Below are 24,184 nucleotides of genomic sequence, written 5' to 3' on the forward strand. Positions count from 1 at the left end.
TAGACCGGATCTATAGGCTCTCCAGATTCTAGTGGATGTCTAAAGTAGACCGGATCTATAGGCTCTCCCGATTCTAGTGGATGTCTAAAGTAGACCGGATCTATAGGCTCTCCAGATTCTAGTGGATGTCTAAAGTAGACCGGATCTATAGGCTCTCCAGATTCTAGTGGATGTCTAAAGTAGACCGCATCTATAGGCTCTCCAGATTCTAGTGGATGTCTAAAGTAGACCGGATCTATAGGCTCTCCAGATTCTAGTGGATGTCTAAAGTAGACCGGATCTATAGGCTCTCCAGATTCTAGTGGATATCTAAAGTAGACCGGATCTATAGGCTCTCCAGATTCTAGTGGATGTCTAAAGTAGACCAGATCTATAGGCTCTCCAGATTCTAGTGGATGTCTAAAGTAGACCGGATCTATAGGCTCTCCAGATTCTAGTGGATATCTAAAGTAGACCAGATATATAGGCTTGAGGAACTGGCGGCTAGGGACGGCAGCATCCATCGCATGCTAAGTTGTTACATCGGGGCACCATGGATCACATACAAAAAATTATAATCCGTCTCCCAGAGCCTATATATCCTATTGCCCAATTTGGAGAAATGATTGCCTATACTACAATTAAAAACGTGCCACCACCTTCTAACCAGGGTGCCTCCAGCAGTTGCAAAACTACAACGCCCACCAAGCCCAGACAGCCGAAAGCTGGGAGTTGTAGTTTTGCAACAGCTGGGGGCATGCACTCTTCTTCTAATAATACACAATGCTGTAATATAGGAATAAAAAGAGAAAACAATTCCCGAAGTGCTTCTTTAAATATTATTCTAGGGCCAGGGTCCCCACCCCACTTTTTATGAGCACGTACAGCATTGAAGCCACCGAAATGATCTCTTTGGCGCGGTTCGTGACTTTTACTCGCAGACGAGAAGAAAGCGTCTCCCCTCTTCATAGTACAAAGGAGCCTGAAAAATCTACGCACATCACAGCGGCTGCCATTCCGTTTGAACCGGCATATGATTGGCTTTGACCCGTTTGCATCTTTCCGTCTCTATTATCCGGCGTTGCTGAAAACTAAAATCGACTGAGATGAACTTTTCCCACAAGAAACTTCTCCGCTTCATTTCTTTAGTTCAAAGGCGAAGAATCTAGTAAAAGGGCATTTTTAATATTGGCTTGTTGAGGCATTCTGTGTGATAACCATACTGTGAATGTTAAGTTACAGGTAGACGGCGAATAAAACAAGATGTAAAGAGATGGTAAACCGCACCAGGGAAGAGATGGATCCAGCGCAAGGGGAGGGGCTACTGCAGCCACACAACACAAAGCCCGTTCGTTCTTATCTGCTATAGAACTCTATAGATATTAGGAAGAACATGCAGCTTCTTGCATCACTGCGCACTGTTGGCGATCCAAGGGAGCTCAGGTACTTTTAACACATCACGGCGCTTTCTCATGTATAGCTAGATTTGAGCAGAGAGCACTACAAATCCCAGACAGTCATCTATACACACCCTATATGGTAGTGTTCCCCAACCAGTAGGCTCCAGCTGCTGCAAAACTACAACTACCGGACATGCTAGGAGTTATAGTTTTGCAAACGCTAGAGGCACACTGGCTGGGGAACACTGATCTGTGTGTACAATGGCCTCAGAGGAGAGAAGGTTGGGCAAGTGTCTCTCTGTAGACCATGTACGTGGGGATCTATAATTAAACACAGTAGGGCTGCAGAGAACGATTATTTTAATAATAGATTAGTTGTCGATGTGATCGATTAATCGGGAAAAAAAAATGCCAAAAAAGGGGTTCAGCTGATTTTACTTGAAAAACTATGTAGAATGGCCATATTAAAAGTTTCTAGCATGTCATGTGACCAAACAGCAGCAATTTAATTATTTTATTTTTTACGTTTACACCGGTTGCTGTCATTATTAATGATCCTGTACAGAATCCAGCGTAAATTTGATACCGCCGCATGGGTAACTGTCTGAACTATTAAGAAAAGGTTAATGATTCACTAATATTTTAATAGTTCAGACAGTTACCCATGCGGCAGTATCAAATATGTAAGAGAAAAAATTATTTTACTTTTTTGTATAGCAATAGGAAAAGAGGGGGGGCTAATTTTTATTGGGGGAGCAGTAAATTTACATTTTATTATATAGCACTCCTATACACGTGTGCAGACTGCAGAGCATTGCTTTTACAGACCCCTTTAGACAGCAGGGCCCCCCCTTTAGACAGCAGGGCCCCACCCTTGTAGACCACTCACCTGCAGCTGTCCTCTGTGGGGTGCTGCCGCTCCGCTGCCTCGTTCTCCCGTCCACATAACGTTGTGCTATGGAGGACCATGTGACACACATCACTCTGCTTTCTCCGTAACGTTACGCCGGGTGCAGGGGAGGAGGTGGAGTGACGTGTGTCACATGTTCCTCCATAGTACAACGTGATGCGGACGGGAGAAGGGGGGCAGTGGAGCGGCAGCACCCCACAGAGGACAGCTGCAGGTGAGTGGTCAACAGGGGGGGAGGGGGGGGGGGGTCCCTGCTGCCGCCGCCTGCCATGTCCCCACTGCTGCCTTGCTCCTAGCGCGTTCGGAAATCTCACCTCACACCGGCGGTGCGCTGATTGCACTAGGAGCCGGGCAGCGGCGGAGACATGTCGGCTTCATTCATTCACTGACGGCAGACAACGAATCCCGTTATTTTAATTGATTAATCGTTATAGCCCTAAAACACAGCCATATGGTTCCTAAACACATGAAAGGAAATGGTCATCTGTTCACCCACAATACACTGGACTATAGTGTGGATGAACAGGCCGATGAGGGGTTAAATACGCACCTGCACTCCGGAGATCTGTCCCTCCTCTGAGCACTCACATGACCCGCGACAATGAATATTCAGGCAGGCCCGCCTCCAGCACGCAATTCACTGAAGATGAACGCTAATGAGTGCAGGTACGTGTTTAACCCATTAACCCCTCATCGCTCTCCTGATCATCCACATTATAGCCCAGTGCATTGTGGGTGAACAGATGACAGTTTCCTTTAAAGGAGATCTCTGGCGAAAACTAATTCCCTAACCACAGGATAAGTAGCTGATCGCGGGGGTCCAACTGCTGGGCCCCCCCACAATCACCAGGACAGACCCCTGTGTGCTGCAGACGGCACGCGCGCCATTCATTTCTATGGGAGTGCTGAAAAGACCCAAGTACAGCTCCGCCATGACTGGCGCTGCAATAGACATGGATGGAACACGTGCAATCTACCAGCAGGCGACACGCGCCCCTCACTGAGCAATCAGCTACTTATCCCCTATCCTGTGGCTAGGGGAGGAGTTAATTTCCGCCGGACTTCTCCTTTCAGTGTTACCCAACCAAGGTGCCTAAAACTACTGGGCATGCTGGGAGTTAGTTTTGCCACAGCTGGAGGCACACTTGTTAGGAAACACTGCTCTGATGTGTATAGGAGCTATATGGCTGCGGTCGGTTAGGAGCCCAGCCCCCACATATACATGTATTCTGCAGGGGGGCACTTGCCCAACCTTCTCTCCTCTGACATGCGGAGTCAACAGAAAGTTGAGTGGCCATCGTACACACTACAACTCCTTATACAATCATAGCGCAGCACCGTGCAGAATAGTAATTTCTCAAATTAACATGTATTTTAAATTGGGCGCCGTTCTCACGGTCACATTTCACTAATCATATAAGTCACCGCCACCTCCAGAATACCGCTATGCGACAGTCCTGGGTCCGGCACTGGAGACAAACTACAGAGATGAAGCGGGAAGCTCCTTCTCATTATTGCAGAACAGCGCCAAATTTGAAATGGACGTCAATTTTACAAATGACATTGCGGCACGTTGCTTATTTATTTTTTAATCTACACCATTCAGAATATACTTTAGATTGTGTAACCAAAACGTTTGCGCAATTTGTCGTCATCTTTATGACAGCTGGGACTATGAGACACAATGGCCAGGAGGACGAGGCGGGACACGATCTGCATTGAGGTCAATGATGGCGACTGGTGTCAAGTCACAATACAACCTCACTGCCAATTACGTTACATAACAATATACATATACAATCAGCCCGGGGCATAGACAATATGGCTGCCGGACTCCATCGCTCTGTGTCAATAGGAACTGGTATTGCCGAGGGGCGGACACCTATGACATGTGACTGCGTCCGTATGGTCCCTAACCATGTGAAACGTATCCTGGCCAGGTTTCTATTGTCACAGACATATGTCACATGATTCAAACTTACACAGAATTGCTGCAAAACTACAACTCCCAGCATGCCCGGACAGCCTTTGGCTTTCCGGGCATGCTGGAGTTTTAGTTTTGCAACAGATGGACGCACCTTAGTTGCGAAACACTGCCCTAGAGACAATTTCCAGCATGGCTGGGCTGCTGAGATGAGATGGAAGCCTTGAATTACCTTTCAGGGACAGTGTGGATGCAATGGAGAAGGCAGACAGGCCTTCAGCTGTCCAGACATGCTGGGAGTTTTGCAATAGCTGGAGGTACCCTGGTTGCAAAACACTGTTCTAGAGGCAACTCCCAGCATGCCCGGGCTGCTACGATGAGTGGGAAGCCTTCAATTACCTTTCAGAGACAGTGTGGATGCTATAAAACCGACAGACAGCCCTTCGGCTGTCTGGGTATGCTGTGAGTTGTAGTTTTGCAACAGCTGGAGTCACACAGTTTGGGAACTACACAATGTTTACAAAAAAATATCCATAGGTGGGAAAGCTGGGTGATAACCCACCATAGGGCCAGTGAGGGCAGCCATGTTGGGCGTCACCCAGCTTTCCCAGAAACAAAGTGGATCATTCCACCTTCACATGACCGCAGTATCCAACACGGTGACCATTCAACCATTGAGAAAAACCGCCACCTCGTTCCAGGTTTATTTCAACCACAAAAGCCAAAAAAAAAATTAAAATTAAATCTCCAAATGAAGAAAATGTAGTTTCCACAGAATAAGTATAAAAAATAAACCTGCGAGCGTCACCCCCATCATCCGCTAAAAAACACTGCAACGCGTGCGACCGCGGTAGAACAGTCCTCGTCCCAGCAGGTCCATCCACAGGGCCCTATGAACCGTATCATCCCTGAGCGTTACCCTCTGCCAGGCTCCGGACCCCAGTGTAGACCACGTTATGGGGGAGCTCCGCTGCAGAAATGTTTCTGCATTTACCTTTCCTGTCCACACTGGGGGGGGCCCCTGGGGAAATCGCACCCCACAAAAAATCTACGGGGTCAGAATCCGCTGGACTTGACAAACTGCATCTTGTAGTTGGCCCGGGCCTTCTTGTCGCTGTCGTCGCTCTCCTCGGTCGCTGTTCGGTCCTCGCTCTTCTTGGTGGCGGTGGGGCTTTTGGTTCGGTCCTCGCTCTTCTTGGTGGCGGTGGGGCTTTTGGTTCGGTCCTCGCTCTTCTTGGTGGCGGTGGGGCTTTTGGTTCGGTCCTCGCTCTTCTTGGTGGCGGTGGGGCTTTTGGTTCGGTCCTCGCTCTTCTTGGTGGCGGTGGGGCTTTTGGTTCGGTCCTCGCTCTTCTTGGTGGCGGTGGGGCTTTTGGTTCGGTCCTCGCTCTTCTTGGTGGCGGTGGGGCTTTCGGCTCGGTCCTCGCTCTCCTTTTCCGATTCAGAGTCACTGGAGTTGGAGTCGGAGGATTCCTCTGCCTGCAGGGGGTCCTGCGGAGGAGACTGCGTCTTCTCTACCGCTGCAGCCGGCTACAAAGAGAAAAAGATGTCAAGAGTATACAAAGTGACAGATGGGGCAACCATACGTGTATACAGCAGTGTTATAGGGACTACAGACAGCGCCCCCTCTGTCCACTCATGGTGTCACCAGACGATAACCATACGTGTATACAGCAGTGTTATAGGGACTACAGACACAGCGCCCCCTCTGTCCACTCATGATGTCACCAGACGATAACCATACGTGTATACAGCAGTGTTATAGGGACTACAGACACAGCGCCCCCTCTGTCCACTCATGGTGTCACCAGACGATAACCATACGTGTATACAGCAGTGTTATAGGGACTACAGACACAGCGCCCCCTCTGTCCACTCATGGTGTCACCAGACGATAACCATACGTGTATACAGCAGTGTTATAGGGACTACAGACACAGCGCCCCCTCTGTCCACTCATGATGTCACCAGACGATAACCATACGTGTATACAGCAGTGTTATAGGGACTACAGACACAGCGCCCCCTCTGGTTATTGTCCAGTGACACCATGAGTGGACAGAGGGGGCGCTGTGTCTGTAGTCCCTATAACACTGCTGTATACACGTATGGTTATCGTCTGGTGACATCATGAGTGGACAGAGGGGGCGCTGTGTCTGTAGTCCCTATAACACTGCTGTATACACGTATTGTTATCGTCTGGTGACATCATGAGTGGACAGAGGGGGCGCTGTGTCTGTAGACCCTATAACACTGCTGTAGACACGTGTAGTTATCGTCTGGTGACACCATGAGTGGACAGAGGGGGCGCTGTGTCTGTAGTCCCCATAACACTGCTTTATACATGTATGGTTTATCGTCCGGTGACACCATGAGTGGACAGAGGGGGCGCTGTGTCTGTAGTCCCTATAATACTGCTGTATACACGTATGTACACTCATGGTGTCACTGGACAATAACCATACGTGTATACAGCAGTATTATAGGGACTACAGACAGCGCCCCCTCTGTCCACTCATGGTGTCACCGGACGATAAACCATACATGTATAAAGCAGTGTTATGGGGACTACAGACACAGCGCCCCCTCTGTCCACTCATGGTGTCACCAGACGATAACTACACGTGTCTACAGCAGTGTTATAGGGTCTACAGACACAGCGCCCCCTCTGTCCACTCATGATGTCACCAGACGATAACCATACCTGTATACAGCAGTGTTATAGGGACTACAGACACAGCGCCCCCTCTGTCCACTCATGGTGTTACTGGACAATAACCATACGTGTATACAGCAGTATTATAGGGACTACAGACACAGCGCCCCCTCTGTCCACTCATGGTGTCACCGGACGATAAACCATACATGTATAAAGCAGTGTTATGGGGACTAGAGACACAGCGCCCCCTCTGTCCACTCATGGTGTCACCAGACGATAACCACACGTGTCTACAGCAGTGTTATAGGGACTACAGACACAGCGCCCCCTCTGTCCACTCATGGTGTCACCAGACGATAACTACACGTGTCTACAGCAGTGTTATAGGGTCTACAGACACAGAACCCCCTCTGTCCACTCATGATGTCACCGGACGATAACTACACGTGTATACAGCAGTGTTATAGGGACTACAGACACAGCGCCCCCTCTGTCCACTCATGGTGTCACCAGACGATAACTACACGTGTCTACAGCAGTGTTATAGGGTCTACAGACACAGCGCCCCCTCTGTCCACTCATGGTGTCACCAGACGATAACTACACGTGTCTACAGCAGTGTTATAGGGTCTACAGACACAGAACCCCCTCTGTCCACTCATGATGTCACCGGACGATAACCACACGTGTCTACAGCAGTGTTATAGGGACTACAGACACAGCGCCCCCTCTGTCCACTCATGGTGTCACCAGACGATAACTACACGTGTCTACAGCAGTGTTATAGGGTCTACAGACACAGCGCCCCCTCTGTCCACTCATGATGTCATCGGACAATCATAATGACAAGGAGCATCCCCTGGTGGTAGAGAACCAGACCTGCAGCCATCAGCTCATCCCCCCAGCTGATCCAATCTAAAAGCAGCACCTTAAATCGCCATACTTTGACCCCTATAACCGTGTTTTCCCAATCAGTGTGCCTCAAGCTGTGGTAAAACTACAAATCCCAGCATACCTACACAGTTAAAGGCCTGTCAGCCTCCTCCAGAGGATTCATACTGTCCATGAAAGGTTAATCAAGAACATTACAAAACAGAGGGAAGGGGGCAACATGAAGAGAAGTTCCTAAAGGGAGAACTAAGAGGCACAATGCTGGGACTTGTGGTCCTACCAGCAGGTGCTCATCTAACCAAAGATCTGAAGATAAAGAACGGCACTGTAAGAATCCAATGTGGTGAATAAGAAGTCTCATGTGCCACAACTACCGGCACTTACCTCACTGAACCCCAGCCCGCAGTGCCGCCGGTTCCTCCCGGACATGGTGCTGTCCATGCTCTGCTGGTACTGATGCTCCAGTTCATCATTCATCTTGCGATCCTCGTCTCCTGTGGAAGCAAAAGATCCGGATTACAAGGTAGTGGGGCCCCGAGAAACCAAAAACACAGGACTAACAGGGGCCCGGCCCAATGATGGAGGAGACCACAGCGGCACATGACCTGCTCAACCATTACAGTACACAGAGGGTGCTCTATAGGTGAACAGGTGGGGGGGGGGGGCTTGGGGGGCTCCTAATTCCTACTCATGTCTATGGTCATGGCTCCTTACCTGACCTGAAGTGGGACGTGGACTTGTGGTCTCCGATGACGAGTCGCCCCGTGTGTTCTTTCTGGAAATCAAATATACAAATATATATATATATTGGGTGGGGGGGGGGGACACGTGACATGATCTGCACCCCCCAAATCTACACAGCCCAGAAGAGGGGCCACACACTGTAAATATTCACAATCTCCTCCTTCAGTAAGAAGATTGTCTACAGTAACCGAGGAACGTTCAATACAGGAATTTAGGTCACTACTGTGGTGGATGTATACAGTGACATTGGCTAATCCCTCAACACTGATGGTAAAATTGAGACATTCGCCAGCGTATCCTTATATGAAGGACACACCAGAGCCCGCACACCAACGCCAGTATATCCTTATATGAAGGACACACCAGAGCCCACACACCAACGCCAAGGTTTCTCAAACTCTAACCTACCTGTGCGTGATAAGCAAAAACCAGGGGCCAGTGGGCAATTACAGTAGCACTAGGCCGACGTGCAGCCTGCTCCCAGTTACCTCCAGTGTGACTGAGCACATACACAATGGGAGGAGGGAGAGAGGCTACAAGCTCCATTGTATGCATTTTTATACTGGGGATCGCCCTTAGCAACGGACCACAAGGGCAGGATCTGCTCCCCCAGTATAAATACACAACTGCATTTGGGGTTGAGCACCTCCAGCCATTTGAGACTATGTTTTTTGTTGTGGTTTAAAAATGAATACTTGGAGGTGTGTAAACTCCATATGTAATGCGCCTTGAACATTTTCCAGGCAGCATTATGGTGGCACCTGTGAGGCCGGCACCTATATCAGCCAACTTGGGTGGGGCATGTAGCCTCCTCCCCCTCCCATTGTATGTGATCAGTCACACTGGAGGGAACTGGGAGGAGGCTGCATGTCGGCCTAGTGCTGCTGTAATTGCCCACTGGCCCCTGGTTTTTGCTTATCACGCACAGGTAGGTTAGAGTTAGGTCCCGTGCCATTTGAGAAACCTTGGCGAATGTCTCAATTTTAACATCAGTGTTGAGGGATAGCCAATGTCATTGTATACATCTACCACAGTAGTGACCTATATTCCTGTATTATTCTAATTGTTACACATCCGCACCGTCTATCTGGTGTAGGATTCTATTGCGGCACTTGTAGTCCGCTGCAGGCATCCTCCACAGTAACCGAGGAAAGGACAGAGGGAGAGGAGGGGGATGAGACTGCAGTCCGTAACTGAGGAGATGATGGGGGGGGCGAGGCTGCAGTCAGTAACTGAGGAGATGATAGGAGGGGGGGGGGGAATGATGCTGCAGTCAGTAACTGAGGAGATGATAGGAGGGGGGGGGATGATGCTGCAGTCAGTAACTGAGGAGATGATAGGAGGGGGTGAGGCTGCAGTCAGTAACTGAGGAGATGATAGGAGGGGGTGAGGCTGCAGTCAGTAACTGAGGAGATGATAGGAGGGGGAGGATGAGGCTGCAGTCAGTAACTGAGGAGATGATAGGAGGGGGGGGGATGATGCTGCAGTCAGTAACTGAGGAGATGATAGGAGGGGGGGGGGGATGATGCTGCAGTCAGTAACTGAGGAGATGATAGGAGGGGGGGGGGAATGATGCTGCAGTCAGTAACTGAGGAGATGATAGGAGGGGGGGGGGGGAATGATGCTGCAGTCAGTAACTGAGGAGATGATAGGAGGGGGGGGGGGGTGATGCTGCAGTCAGTAACTGAGGAGATGATAGGGAGGGGGATGAGGCTGCAGTCAGTAACTGAGGAGATGATGGGAGGGGGGGGGGGATGAGGCTGCAGTCAGTAACTGAGGAGATGATAGGAGGGGGGGGGGGATGAGGCTGCAGTCAGTAACTGAGGAGATGATAGGAGGGGGGGGGGGGGTGATGCTGCAGTCAGTAACTGAGGAGATGATAGGAGGGGGATGAGGCTGCAGTCAGTAACTGAGGAGATGATAGGAGGGGGATGAGGCTGCAGTCAGTAACTGAGGAGATGATGGGAGGGGGGGGGGATGAGGCTGCAGTCAGTAACTGAGGAGATGATAGGAGGGGGGGGGGATGAGGCTGCAGTCAGTAACTGAGGAGATGATGGGAGGGGGGGGGATGAGGCTGCAGTCAGTAACTGAGGAGATGATAGGAGGGGGGGGGGGGATGATGCTGCAGTCAGTAACTGAGGAGATGATGGGAGGGGGGGGGGGGATGAGGCTGCAGTCAGTAACTGAGGAGATGATAGGAGGGGGGGGGATGAGGCTGCAGTCAGTAACTGAGGAGATGATAGGAGGGGGGGGGGTGATGCTGCAGTCAGTAACTGAGGAGATGATAGGAGGGGATGAGGCTGCAGTCAGTAACTGAGGAGATGATAGGAGGGGGTGAGGCTGCAGTCAGTAACTGAGGAGATGATAGGAGGGGGGGGGGGATGAGGCTGCAGTCAGTAACTGAGGAGATGATAGGAGGGGGGGGGATGAGGCTGCAGTCAGTAACTGAGGAGATGATAGGAGGGGGGGGGATGAGGCTGCAGTCAGTAACTGAGGAGATGATAGGAGGTGATGAGGCTGCAGTCAGTAACTGAGGAGAAAGAGGGAGGAGGGAGATGAGACTGCAATCAGTGGAGGAGAAGATGGGGGAGATGAGGCTGCAGTCAGTAACTGAAGAGATGATAGGAGGGGGATGAGGCTGCAGTCAGTAACTGAGGAGATGATAGGAGGGGGTGAGGCTGCAGTCAGTAACTGAAGAGATGATAGGAGGGGGATGAGGCTGCAGTCAGTAACTGAGGAGATGATAGGAGGGGGATGAGGCTGCAGTCAGTAACTGAGGAGATGATAGGAGGTGATGATAGGGGTGGTGAGGCTGCAGTCAGTAACTGAGGAGATGATAGGAGGGGGAGGATGAGGCTGCAGTCAGTAACTGAGGAGATGATAGGAGGGGGAGGATGAGGCTGCAGTCAGTAACTGAGGAGATGATAGGGGGGGGATGAGACTGCAGTCAGTAACTGAGGAGAAAGAGGGAGGAGGGAGATGAGACTGCAATCAGTGGAGGAGAAGATGGGGGGAGATGAGGCTGCAGTCAGTAACTGAGAAGAAAGAGGGAGGAGGGAGATGAGACTGCAATCAGTGGAGGAGAAGATGGGGGGAGATGAGGCTGCAGTCAGTAACTGAGGAGATGATAGGAGGAAGTGAGGCTGCAGTCAGTAACTGAAGAGATGATAGGAGGGGGATGAGGCTGCAGTCAGTAACTGAGGAGAAGATAGGAGGGGGTGAGGCTGCAGTCAGTAACTGAAGAGATGATAGGAGGGGGATGAGGCTGCAGTCAGTAACTGAGGAGATGATAGGAGGGGGATGAGGCTGCAGTCAGTAACTGAGGAGATGATAGGAGGTGATGATAGGGGTGGTGAGGCTGCAGTCAGTAACTGAGGAGATGATAGGAGGGGGAGGATGAGGCTGCAGTCAGTAACTGAGGAGATGATAGGAGGGGGAGGATGAGGCTGCAGTCAGTAACTGAGGAGATGATAGGAGGGGGGGGATGAGGCTGCAGTCAGTAACTGAGGAGATGATAGGAGGGGGGGGATGAGACTGCAGTCAGTAACTGAGGAGAAAGAGGGAGGAGGGAGATGAGACTGCAATCAGTGGAGGAGAAGATGGGGGGAGATGAGGCTGCAGTCAGTAACTGAGAAGAAAGAGGGAGGAGGGAGATGAGACTGCAATCAGTGGAGGAGAAGATGGGGGGGGGATGAGGCTGCAGTCAGTAACAGATGATATTGGGGGGGGGGATGAGGCTGCAGTCAGTAACTGAGGAGATGATATTGGGGGGGGATGAGGCTGCAGTCAGTAACTGAGGAGATGATATTGGGGCGGTGAGGCTGCAGTCAGTAACTGAAGAGATGATAGGAGGGGGGGGTGAGGCTGCAGTCAGTAACTGAAGAGATGATAGGAGGGGGGGGTGAGGCTGCAGTCAGTAACTGAGGAGATGACAGGGGGGGTGAGGCTGCAGTCAGTAACTGAGGAGATGACAGGGGGGGGGGGTGAGGCTGCAGTCAGTAACTGAGGAGATGATAGGGGGGGGGGTGAGGCTGCAGTCAGTAACTGAGGAGATGATAGGGGGGGTGAGGCTGCAGTCAGTAACTGAGATGATAGGGGGGGGGTGAGGCTGCAGTCAATAACTGAGGAGAAAGAGGGAGGAGGGGGATGAGGCTGCAGTCAGTAACTGAGGAGAAAGAGGGAGGAGGGGGATGAGGCTGCAGTCAGTAACTGAGGAGAAAGAGGGAGGAGGGGGATGAGGCTGCAGTCAGTAACTGAGGAGATGATAGGAGGAAGTGAGGCTGCAGTCAGTAACTGAAGAGATGATAGGAGGGGGATGAGGCTGCAGTCAGTAACTGAGGAGATGATAGGAGGGGGATGAGGCTGCAGTCAGTAACTGAGGAGATGATAGGAGGGGGATGAGGCTGCAGTCAGTAACTGAGGAGATGATAGGAGGGGGAGGATGAGGCTGCAGTCAGTAACTGAGGAGATAGGGGGGGATGAGACTGCAGTCAGTAACTGAGGAGAAAGAGGGAGGAGGGAGATGAGACTGCAATCAGTGGAGGAGAAGATGGGGGGAGATGAGGCTGCAGTCAGTAACTGAGAAGAAAGAGGGAGGAGGGAGATGAGACTGCAATCAGTGGAGGAGAAGATGGAGGGGGGATGAGGCTGCAGTCAGTAACAGATGATATTGGGGGGGGGATGAGGCTGCAGTCAGTAACTGAGGAGATGATATTGGGGGGGGGATGAGGCTGCAGTCAGTAACTGAGGAGATGATATTGGGGCGGTGAGGCTGCAGTCAGTAACTGAAGAGATGATAGGAGGGGGGGGTGAGGCTGCAGTCAGTAACTGAAGAGATGATAGGAGGGGGGGGGTGAGGCTGCAGTCAGTAACTGAGGAGATGACAGGGGGGGGTGAGGCTGCAGTCAGTAACTGAGGAGATGACAGGGGGGGGTGAGGCTGCAGTCAGTAACTGAGGAGATGATAGGAGGTGGGTGAGGCTGCAGTCAGTAACTGAGGAGATGATATTGGGGTGAGGCTGCAGTCAGTAACTGAGGAGATGATAGGGGGGGATGAGACTGCAGTCAGTAACTGAGGAGATGATAGGAGGGGGGTGAGGCTGCAGTCAGTAACTGAGGAGATGATAGGAGGGGGTGAGGCTGCAGTCAGTAACTGAGGAGATGATAGGAGGGGATGAGACTGCAGTCAGTAACTGAGGAGATGATAGGAGGGGGGTGAGGCTGCAGTCAGTAACTGAGGAGATGATAGGAGGGGGGTGAGGCTGCAGTCAGTAACTGAGGAGATAATAGGAGGGGGGTGAGGCTGCAGTCAGTAACTGAGGAGATGATAGGAGGGGGGTGAGGCTGCAGTCAGTAACTGAGGAGATGATAGGAGGGGGGGATGAGGCTGCAGTCAGTAATTGAGGAGATGATAGGGGCGGTGAGGCTGCAGTCAGTAACTGAAGAGATGATAGGAGGGGATGAGGCTGCAGTCAGTAACTGAGGAGATGATAGGAGGGGATGAGGCTGCAGTCAGTAACTGAGGAGATGATAGGAGGGGATGAGGCTGCAGTCAGTAACTGAGGAGAAAGAGGGGGATGAGGCTGCAGTCAGTAACTGAGGAGAAAGAGGGAGGAGGGGGATGAGACTGCAGTCAGTGGAGGAGAAGATGGGGGGAGATGAGGCTGCAGTCAGTAACTGAGGAGAAAGAGGGAGGAGGGGGATGAGACTGCAGTCAGTGGAGAAGATGGGGGGGGGATGACGCTGCAGTCAGTAACTGAGGAGATGACAGGGGGGGATGATGCTGCAGTCAGTAACTGAGGAGATGACGGGGGGGGGGGTGAGGCTGCAGTCAGTAACTGAGGAGATGATAGGAGGTGGGTGAGGCTGCAGTCAGTAACTGAGGAGATGATATTGGGGGGGGGGATGAGGCTGCAGTCAGTAACTGAGGAGATGACAGGGGGGGATGATGCTGCAGTCAGTAACTGAGGAGATGACGGGGGGGGGGGGTGAGGCTGCAGTCAGTAACTGAGGAGATGATAGGAGGTGGGTGAGGCTGCAGTCAGTAACTGAGGAGATGACGGGGGGGGGGTGAGGCTGCAGTCAGTAACTGAGGAGATGATAGGAGGTGGGTGAGGCTGCAGTCAGTAACTGAGGAGATGATATTGGGGGGGGGATGAGGCTGCAGTCAGTAACTGAGATGATGGAGGAGATGAGGCTGCAGTCAGTAACTGAGGAGATGATGGGGGGGGAGATAAGGCTGCAGTCAGTAACTGAGGAGATGATGGGGGGGATGAGGCTGCAGTCAGTAACTGAGGAGATGATGGGGGGGGTGAGGCTGCAGTCAGTAACTGAGGAGATGATAGGGGGGGGTGAGGCTGCAGTCAGTAACTGAGGAGATGATAGGGGGGGGGTGAGGCTGCAGTCAGTAACTGAGGAGATGATAGGGGGGGGGGTGAGGCTGCAGTCAGTAACTGAGGAGATGATAGGGGGGGGTGAGGCTGCAGTCAGTAACTGCGGAGATGATAGGGGGGGGGGGGTGAGGCTGCAGTCAGTAACTGAGGAGATGATAGGGGGGGTGAGACTGCAGTCAGTAACTGAGATGATAGGAGGGGGGTGAGGCTGCAGTCAGTAACTGAGGAGATGATAGGAGGGGGGTGAGGCTGCAGTCAGTAACTGAGGAGATGATAGGAGGGGGGTGAGGCTGCAGTCAGTAACTGAGGAGATGATAGGAGGGGGGGGACGAGGCTGCAATCAGTAACTGAGGAGATGATAGGGGCGGTGAGGCTGCAGTCAGTAACTGAAGAGATGATAGGGGGGATGAGGCTGCAGTCAGTAACTGAAGAGATGATAGGAGGGGATGAGGCTGCAGTCAGTAACTGAGGAGATGATAGGAGGGGATGAGGCTGCAGTCAGTAACTGAGGAGAAAGAGGGGGATGAGGCTGCAGTCAGTAACTGAGGAGATGATAGGAGGGGATGAGGCTGCAGTCAGTAACTGAGGAGATGATAGGAGGGGGTGAGGCTGCAGTCAGTAACTGAGGAGATGATAGGAGGGGGGTGAGGCTGCAGTCAGTAACTGAGGAGATGATAGGAGGGGGGTGAGGCTGCAGTCAGTAACTGAGGAGATGATAGGAGGGGGGTGAGGCTGCAGTCAGTAACTGAGGAGATGATAGGAGGGGGGTGAGGCTGCAGTCAGTAACTGAGGAGATGATAGGAGGGGGGTGAGGCTGCAGTCAGTAACTGAGGAGATGATAGGAGGGGGGTGAGGCTGCAGTCAGTAACTGAGGAGATGATAGGAGGGGGGTGAGGCTGCAGTCAGTAACTGAGGAGATGATAGGAGGGGGGTGAGGCTGCAATCAGTAACTGAGGAGATGATAGAAGGGGGATGAGGCTGCAGTCAGTAACTGAGGAGATGATAGAAGGGGGATGAGGCTGCATTCAGTAACTGAGGAGAAAGAGGGAGGAGGGGGATGAGACTGCAGTCAGTGGAGGAGAAGATTGGGGGGGGGGGGGGGGAGGGAGATGAGGTTGCAGTCTCTCCTCCTCCCCTGTGTGATCCTCATGCTGTGAGAGGGAAGGAGGGGGTGCAGCAAGGGAGACATCTGACATCTCCCTAGCAAAGTTCTGACCTCACTCCAGGAAGACTCCGCCCACTCAGCACAATTAGAAATGAGAATGCATAGAATCAACCGGAGAGAAAGACCCCACATGTTCCCGCTATACTTACCCCCCTCCACCCTCTCACCTACCCCAGTCTCCAGCCAATGCCTCTAGCCTTCTGCTCCGAGCGCTGTGTGCAGGACCTGCCGGATCAGCCAATCACTGGAGGAGACACCGTCCTGCACACAGTGCTTGTGTTGGGGGTTCAGGGCTGGGTAAGTATAGGAATGCTTTCTTCTATTTTCCAGACCCTTGCAGCCTAAGGATTTTAGCTGGATCTCCCATATAAAGGGGCACTCCTACCTCCAGCTTTATTCTCTCATCTGACATATTTGCAGTAATCGGGAAAGCAGGAGAGATGGAGAGGTTACATAATTTGCGCCGCTCCGGATGGCCGCTGATTTGTTGTTTTGGGCCATTTAAAAAGAAAATGATAACAGCTGAATAAAGGGGGTCTCAGGGAATAGACAAACAGTGCTGATTACTTCCAGACACAGCGCCTCCCCTGTCCTCAGGTTGTGTGCGGTATTACAACTTGTCTCCATTCACTTCAATAGAGTTGTAATACCACACACACAACCTGAGGACAGGGGGTGGCGCTATTTTTGATTTTCTATTCCTGGATAATCTCGAGCAAGTGACCGAGGTAACATATGGTGCAGTGAGGAGGGAGAGTGGAGCCCCCATCAGGTCAAAGGTCACAGCCCAGCCCTGCCTGGATATAGCAGAGCCGACACCGCACAGGACGCTCCACACCCCCACACCCCCCCCCCCCCCCCGCCCGCTCCTGTTCTCACCTTTCCGGCCCCCATCAGCCGCAGGAATTTCTGCCTCCGTTCCTCATTTCCAAGATCTGCCTTCTCCCAGCTAGTACTGCCCTCCTGTAAGAGAAGGAGACAGGTGAGAGGGGGACGGGGGGGGGGGGCGGAGGGTGAGACGGGCGAGAGGGGGGGGCGGAGGGTGAGGGGGGCGAGGGGGGGGGGCGGAGGGTGAGAGGGGGACGGGGGGGGGGGGCGGAGGGTGAGGGGGGCGAGGGGGGGGGGCGGAGGGTGAGGGGGACGGGGGGGGGGGGGCGGAGGGTGAGAAGGACGGGGGGGGGGGGCGGAGGGTGAGAAGGACGGGGGGGGGGGCGGAGGGGTGAGACGGGCGGGGGGGGGGGCGGAGGGTGAGACGGGCGAGAGGGGGGGCGGAGGGTGAGACGGGCGAGAGGGGGGGGCGGAGGGTGAGACGGGCGAGAGGGGGGGCGGAGGGTGAGACGGGCGAGAGGGGGGGGCGGAGGGTGAGACGGGCGAGAGGGGGGGCGGAGGGTGAGACGGGCGAGAGGGGGGGGCGGAGGGGTGAGACGGGCGAGAGGGGGGGGCGGAGGGTGAGACGGGCGAGAGGGGGGGCGGAGGGTGAGACGGGCGAGAGGGGGGGCGGAGGGTGAGACGGGCGAGCGGGGGGGCGGAGGGTGAGACGGGCGAGAGGGGGGGGCGGAGGGTGAGACGGGCGAGCGGGGGGGCGGAGGGTGAGACGGGCGAGCGGGGGGGCGGAGGGTGAGACGGGCGAGCGGGGGGGCGGAGGGTGAGACGGGCGAGAGGGGGGGGCGGAGGGTGAGACGGGCGAGCGGGGGGGCGGAGGGTGAGACGGGCGAGAGGGGGGGGCGGAGGGTGAGACGGGCGAGAGGGGGGGCGGAGGGTGAGACGGGCGAGAGGGGGGGCGGAGGGTGAGACGGGCGAGAGGGGGGGCGGAGGGTGAGACGGGCGAGAGGGGGGGCGGAGGGTGAGACGGGCGAGAGGGGGGGCGGAGGGTGAGACGGGCGAGAGGGGGGGCGGAGGGTGAGACGGGCGAGAGGGGGGGCGGAGGGTGAGACGGGCGAGAGGGGGGGCGGAGGGTGAGACGGGCGAGAGGGGGGGCGGAGGGTGAGACGGGCGAGAGGGGGGGCGGAGGGTGAGACGGGCGAGAGGGGGGGCGGAGGGTGAGACGGGCGAGAGGGGGGGCGGAGGGTGAGACGGGCGAGAGGGGGGGCGGAGGGTGAGACGGGCGAGAGGGGGGGCGGAGGGTGAGACGGGCGAGAGGGGGGGCGGAGGGTGAGACGGGCGAGAGGGGGGGCGGAGGGTGAGACGGGCGAGAGGGGGGGCGGAGGGTGAGACGGGCGAGAGGGGGGGCGGAGGGTGAGACGGGCGAGAGGGGGGGCGGAGGGTGAGACGGGCGAGAGGGGGGGCGGAGGGTGAGACGGGCGAGAGGGGGGGCGGAGGGTGAGACGGGCGAGAGGGGGGGGCGGAGGGTGAGACGGGCGAGAGGGGGGGCGGAGGGTGAGACGGGCGAGAGGGGGGGGCGGAGGGTGAGACGGGCGAGAGGGGGGGCGGAGGGTGAGACGGGCGAGAGGGGGGGCGGAGGGTGAGACGGGCGAGAGGGGGGGCGGAGGGTGAGACGGTGAGAGGGGGGCGGAGGGTGAGAGGGGGGCGGAGGGGGACGGGTGAGAGGGGGGGCGGAGGGGGACGGGTGAGAGGGGGGCGGAGGGGGACGGGTGAGAGGGGGGCGGAGGGGGACGGGTGAGAGGGGGGCGGAGGGGGACGGGTGAGAGGGGGGCGGAGGGGGACGGGTGAGAGGGGGGCGGAGGGGGACGGGTGAGAGGGGGGCGGAGGGGGACGGGTGAGAGGGGGGCGGAGGGGGACGGGTGAGAGGGGGCGGAGGGGGACGGGTGAGAGGGGGGCGGAGGGGGACGGGTGAGAGGGGGCGGAGGGGGACGGGTGAGAGGGTGAGACGTGAGAGGGGGGCGGAGGGGGACGGGTGAGAGGGGGCGGAGGGGGACAAAGACTGGTGAGGGGGGGGGACGGGTGAGAGAAGGGACGGGGGACAAGACGGGTGAGAGAAGGGGCGGAGGAGGGGGACGGGTGAGAAATGGGGGTACGGGAAGACGTGGGACAAGACGGGTGAGAGAAGGGGCGGAGGAGGGGGACGGGTGAGAAATGGGGGTACGGGAAGACGTGGGGATACGGGGAGGGCGATATGGGAGGTGTGGGGGAATACAGGGCGATAGGGGGGGGGGCGGAAGATCCGGGGTACAGGGCGATGTGGTGGGGGGGTGTACAGGGCGATGTGGTGTGGGGGGGGTACAGGGCGATGTGGTGGGGGGGTACAGGGCGATGTGGTGGGGGGGTTACAGGGCGATGTGGTGGGGGGGGTACAGGGCGATGTGGTGGGGGGGGTACAGGGCGATGTGGTGGGGGGGGTACAGGGCGATGTGGTGGGGGGGGTACAGGGCGATGTGGTGGGGGGGGGTACAGGGCGATGTGGTGGGGGGTGTACAGGGCGATGTGGGGGGGGGTGTACAGGGCGATGTGGGGGGGGGTTGTACAGGGCGATGTGGGGGGGGGGTGTACAGGGCGATGTGGGGGGGGGGTGTACAGGGCGATGTGGGGGGGGGTGTACAGGGCGATGTGGGGGGGGGGTGTACAGGGCGATGTGGGGGGGGGGGTGTACAGGGCGATGTGGGGGGGGGGGTGTACAGGGCGATGTGGGGGGGGGTGTACAGGGCGATGTGGGGGGGGGGTGTACAGGGCGATGTGGGGGGGGGTGTACAGGGCGATGTGGGGGGGGGGTGTACAGGGCGATGTGGGGGGGGTGTACAGGGCGATGTGGGGGGGGTGTACAGGGCGATGTGGGGGGGGTGTACAGGGCGATGTGGGGGGGGTGTACAGGGCGATGCGGGGGGGGGGGGGTGTACAGGGCGATGCGGGGGGGGGGGGTGTACAGGGCGATGCGGGGGGGGGGTGTACAGGGCGATGCGGGGGGGGGGGGGGTGTACAGGGCGATGCGGGGGGGGGGGTGTACAGGGCGATGCGGGGGGGGGTTGTACAGGGCGATGCGGGGGGGGGGGGGTGTACAGGGCGATGCGGGGGGGGGGGTGTACAGGGCGATGCGGGGGGGGGGGTACAGGGCGATGGGGGGGGGGGGGGTACAGGGCGATGGGGGGGGGGGGTACAGGGCGATGTGGGGGGGGGGGGGTACAGGGTGATGTGTGGGGGGGGGGGTACAGGGTGATGGGGGGGGTACAGGGTGATGAAGGGGGTACAGGGGTGATGTGGGGGGGGTACAGGGTGATGTGGGGGGGGGGGTACAGGGTGATGTGGGGGGGGGGGTACAGGGTGATGTGGGGGGGGGGTGTACAGGGTGATGTGGGGGGGGGGTACAGGGTGATGTGGGGGGGGGGGACAGGGTGATGTGGGGGGGGGGACAGGGTGATGTGGGGGGGGGGGACAGGGTGATGTGGGGGGGGGGGACAGGGTGATGTGGGTGGGGGGACAGGGTGATGTGGGTGGGGGGGACAGGGTGATGTGGGTGGGGGGACAGGGTGATGTGGAGTGGGGGACAGGGTGATGTGGGTGGGGGGGACAGGGTGATGTGGGTGGGGGGACAGGGTGATGTGGGGGGGACAGGGTGATGTGGGGGGTACAGGGTGATGTGTGGGGGGGGTACAGGGTGATGGGGGGGGGTACAGGGTGATGGGGGGGGTACAGGGTGATGTGGGGGGGTACAGGGTGATGTGGGGGGGTACAGGGTGATGTGGGGGGGGTACAGGGTGATGTGGGGGGGGTACAGGGTGATGTGGGGGGGGGGGTACAGGGCGATGTGGGGGGGGGGGGTGTACAGGGCGATGTGGGGGGGTGTACAGGGCGATGTGGGGGGGGGTACAGGGCGATGTGGGGGGGGGGTACAGGGCGATGTGGGGGGGGGTACAGGGCGATGTGGGGGGGGTGTACAGGGCGATGTGGGGGGGGGGTGTACAGGGCGATGTGGGGGGGGGGTGTACAGGGCGATGGGGGGGGGGGGTGTACAGGGTGATGGGGGGGTGTACAGTGTGATGGGGGGGGGGTGTACAGGGTGATGGGGGGGGTGTACAGGGTGATGGGGGGGGGGGGTGTACAGGGTGATGGGGGGGGTGTACAGGGTGATGTGTGGGGGGTGTACAGGGTGATGTGGGGGGGGGTACAGGGTGATGTGGGGGGGGGTACAGGGTGATGTGGGGGGGGGTACAGGGTGATGTGGGGGGGGTACAGGGTGATGTGGGGGGGGGGTACAGGGTGATGTGGGGGGGGGGGGACAGGGTGATGAGGGGGGGGGGACAGGGTGATGAGGGGGGGGACAGGGTGATGAGGGGGGGGACAGGGTGATGTGGGGGGGTACAGGGTGATGTGGGGGGGGTACAGGGTGATGTGGGGGGGGGTACAGGGTGATGTGGGGGGGGGTACAGGGTGATGTGGGGGGGGGGGACAGGGTGATGAGGGGGGGGGACAGGGTGATGAGGGGGGGGACAGGGTGATGAGGGGGGGGACAGGGTGATGTGGGGGGGTACAGGGTGATGTGGGGGGGGGTACAGGGTGATGTGGGGGGGGTACAGGGCGATGTGGGGGGGGGGGGGTACAGGGCGATGTGGGGGGGGGGGTGTACAGGGCGATGTGGGGGGGGTGTACAGGGCGATGTGGGGGGGTGTACAGGGCGATGTGGGGGGGGGTACAGGGCGATGTGGGGGGGGTACAGGGCGATGTGGGGGGGGTGTACAGGGCGATGTGGGGGGGGGGGGTGTACAGGGCGATGTGGGGGGGGGTGTACAGGGCGATGGGGGGGGGGGGGTGTACAGGGCGATGGGGGGGGGTGTACAGTGCGATGGGGGGGGGTGTACAGGGTGATGGGGGGGGGTGTACAGGGTGATGGGGGGGGGGGTGTACAGGGTGATGGGGGGGGGTGTACAGGGTGATGTGTGGGGGGTGTACAGGGTGATGTGGGGGGGGGTACAGGGTGATGTGGGGGGGGTACAGGGTGATGTGGGGGGGGGTACAGGGTGATGTGGGGGGGGGTACAGGGTGATGTGGGGGGGGGGGGACAGGGTGATGTGGGGGGGGGACAGGGTGATGTGGGGGGGGGGACAGGGTGATGTGGGGGGGGGACAGGGTGATGTGGGGGGGGGGACAGGGTGATGTGGGGGGGGGGGGGGACAGGGTGATGTGGGGGGGGGGGGGACAGGGTGATGTGGGGGGGGGGACAGGGTGATGTGGGGGGGGGGGGTACAGGGTGATGTGGGGGGGGGGGGGTACAGGGTGATGTGGGGGGGGGGGACAGGGTGATGTGGGGGGGGTACAGGGTGATGTGGGGGGGGGGTACAGGGTGATGTGGGGGGGGGGGGGGTACAGGGGTGATGTGGGGGGGGGGGTACAGGGTGATGTGGGGGGGGTACAGGGTGATGTGGGGGGGGTACAGGGTGATGTGGGGGGGGGTACAGGGTGATGTGGGGGGGGTACAGGGTGATGTGGGGGGGTACAGGGTGATGTGGGGGGGGGGTACAGGGTGATGTGGGGGGGGTACAGGGTGATGTGGGGGGGGTACAGGGTGATGTGGGGGGGGGTACAGGGTGATGTGGGGGGGGGGGTACAGGGTGATGTGGGGGGGGTACAGGGTGATGTGGGGGGGGGGGTACAGGGTGATGTGGGGGGTACAGGGTGATGTGGGGGGTACAGGGTGATGTGGGGGGTACAGGGTGATGTGGGGGGTACAGGGTGATGTGGGGGGTACAGGGTGATGTGGGGGGTACAGGGTGATGTGGGGGGTACAGGGTGATGTGGGGGGTACAGGGTGATGTGGGGGGTACAGGGTGATGTGGGGGGTACAGGGTGATGTGGGGGGTACAGGGTGATGTGGGGGGTACAGGGTGATGTGGGGGGTACAGGGTGATGTGGGGGGTACAGGGTGATGTGGGGGGTACAGGGTGATGTGGGGGGTACAGGGTGATGTGGGGGGTACAGGGTGATGTGGGGGGTACAGGGTGATGTGGGGGGTACAGGGTGATGTGGGGGGTACAGGGTGATGTGGGGGGTACAGGGTGATGTGGGGGGTACAGGGTGATGTGGGGGGTACAGGGTGATGTGGGGGGTACAGGGTGATGTGGGGGGTACAGGGTGATGTGGGGGGTACAGGGTGATGTGGGGGGTACAGGGGTGATGTGGGGGGTACAGGGTGATGTGGGGGGTACAGGGTGATGTGGGGGGTACAGGGTGATGTGGGGGGGTACAGGGTGATGTGGGGGGTACAGGGTGATTGGAGGGGGGGTACAGGGTGATGTGGAGGGGGGGTACAGGGTGATGTGGGGGGGGGGGTACAGGGTGATGTGGGGGGGGGGGTACAGGGTGATGTGGGGGGGGTACAGGGTGATGTGGGGTGGGGGTACAGGGTGATGTGGGGGGGGTACAGGGTGATGTGGGGGGGGGGTACAGGGTGATGTGGGGGGGTACAGGGTGATGTGGGGGGGTACAGGGTGATGTGGGGGGGTACAGGGTGATGTGGGGGGGTACAGGGTGATGTGGGGGGGTACAGGGTGATGTGGGGGGGTACAGGGTGATGTGGGGGGGGTACAGGGTGATGTGGGGGGGGTACAGGGTGATGTGGGGGGGGTACAGGGTGATGTGGGGGGGGGGTACAGGGTGATACAGGATGATGTGGGGGGGTACAGGGTGATACAGGATGATGTGGGGGGGTACAGGGTGATACAGGATGATGTGGGGGGGGTACAGGGTGATACAGGATGATGTGGGGGGGTACAGGGTGATGTGGGGGGTGATACAGGATGATGTGGGGGGGTACAGGGTGATACAGGATGATGTGGTGGGGGGTACAGGGTGATGTGGGGGGTACAGGGTGATGTGGGGGGGGGTACAGGGTGATGTGGGGGGGGGTACAGGGTGATGTGGGGGGGGGTACAGGGTGATGTGGGGGGGGGGTTCAGGGTGATGATGGGGGGGGTTACAGGGTGATGTGGGGGGGGTTACAGGGTGATGTGGGGGGGGTTACAGGGTGATGTGGGGGGGGTTACAGGGTGATGTGGGGGGGGTTACAGGGTGATGTGGGGGGGGGGTTACAGGGTGATGTGGGGGGGGTTACAGGGTGATGTGGGGGGGGTTACAGGGTGATGTGGGGGGGGTTACAGGGTGATGTGGGGGGGGTTACAGGGTGATGTGGGGGGGGTTACAGGGTGATGTGGGGGGGTTACAGGGTGATGTGGGGGGGTT

At 57.6% G+C, this 24,184-nt stretch overlaps 1 protein-coding gene across 1 annotated transcript; it reads right to left on the bottom strand.

Annotated features, from left to right (window-relative positions):
• Positions 1–3,866: 3,866 nt before the first annotated feature.
• Positions 3,867–17,052, bottom strand: CUNH11orf58 (chromosome unknown C11orf58 homolog). Its single transcript, XM_056553419.1, has 4 exons — positions 16,940–17,052; positions 8,475–8,535; positions 8,145–8,254; positions 3,867–5,740 (listed from the first exon to the last, which is right to left on the bottom strand). Exons 1-4 carry the CDS (start codon positions 16,952–16,954, stop codon positions 5,270–5,272), a joined length of 657 nt encoding a protein of 218 aa, XP_056409394.1. The 5' UTR covers positions 16,955–17,052; the 3' UTR covers positions 3,867–5,269.
• Positions 17,053–24,184: the final 7,132 nt, after the last annotated feature.

The sequence above is a fragment of the Hyla sarda genome, unplaced genomic scaffold (assembly GCF_029499605.1).
Source record: "Hyla sarda isolate aHylSar1 unplaced genomic scaffold, aHylSar1.hap1 scaffold_3026, whole genome shotgun sequence".
NCBI classification, from domain to species: domain Eukaryota; kingdom Metazoa; phylum Chordata; class Amphibia; order Anura; family Hylidae; genus Hyla; species Hyla sarda.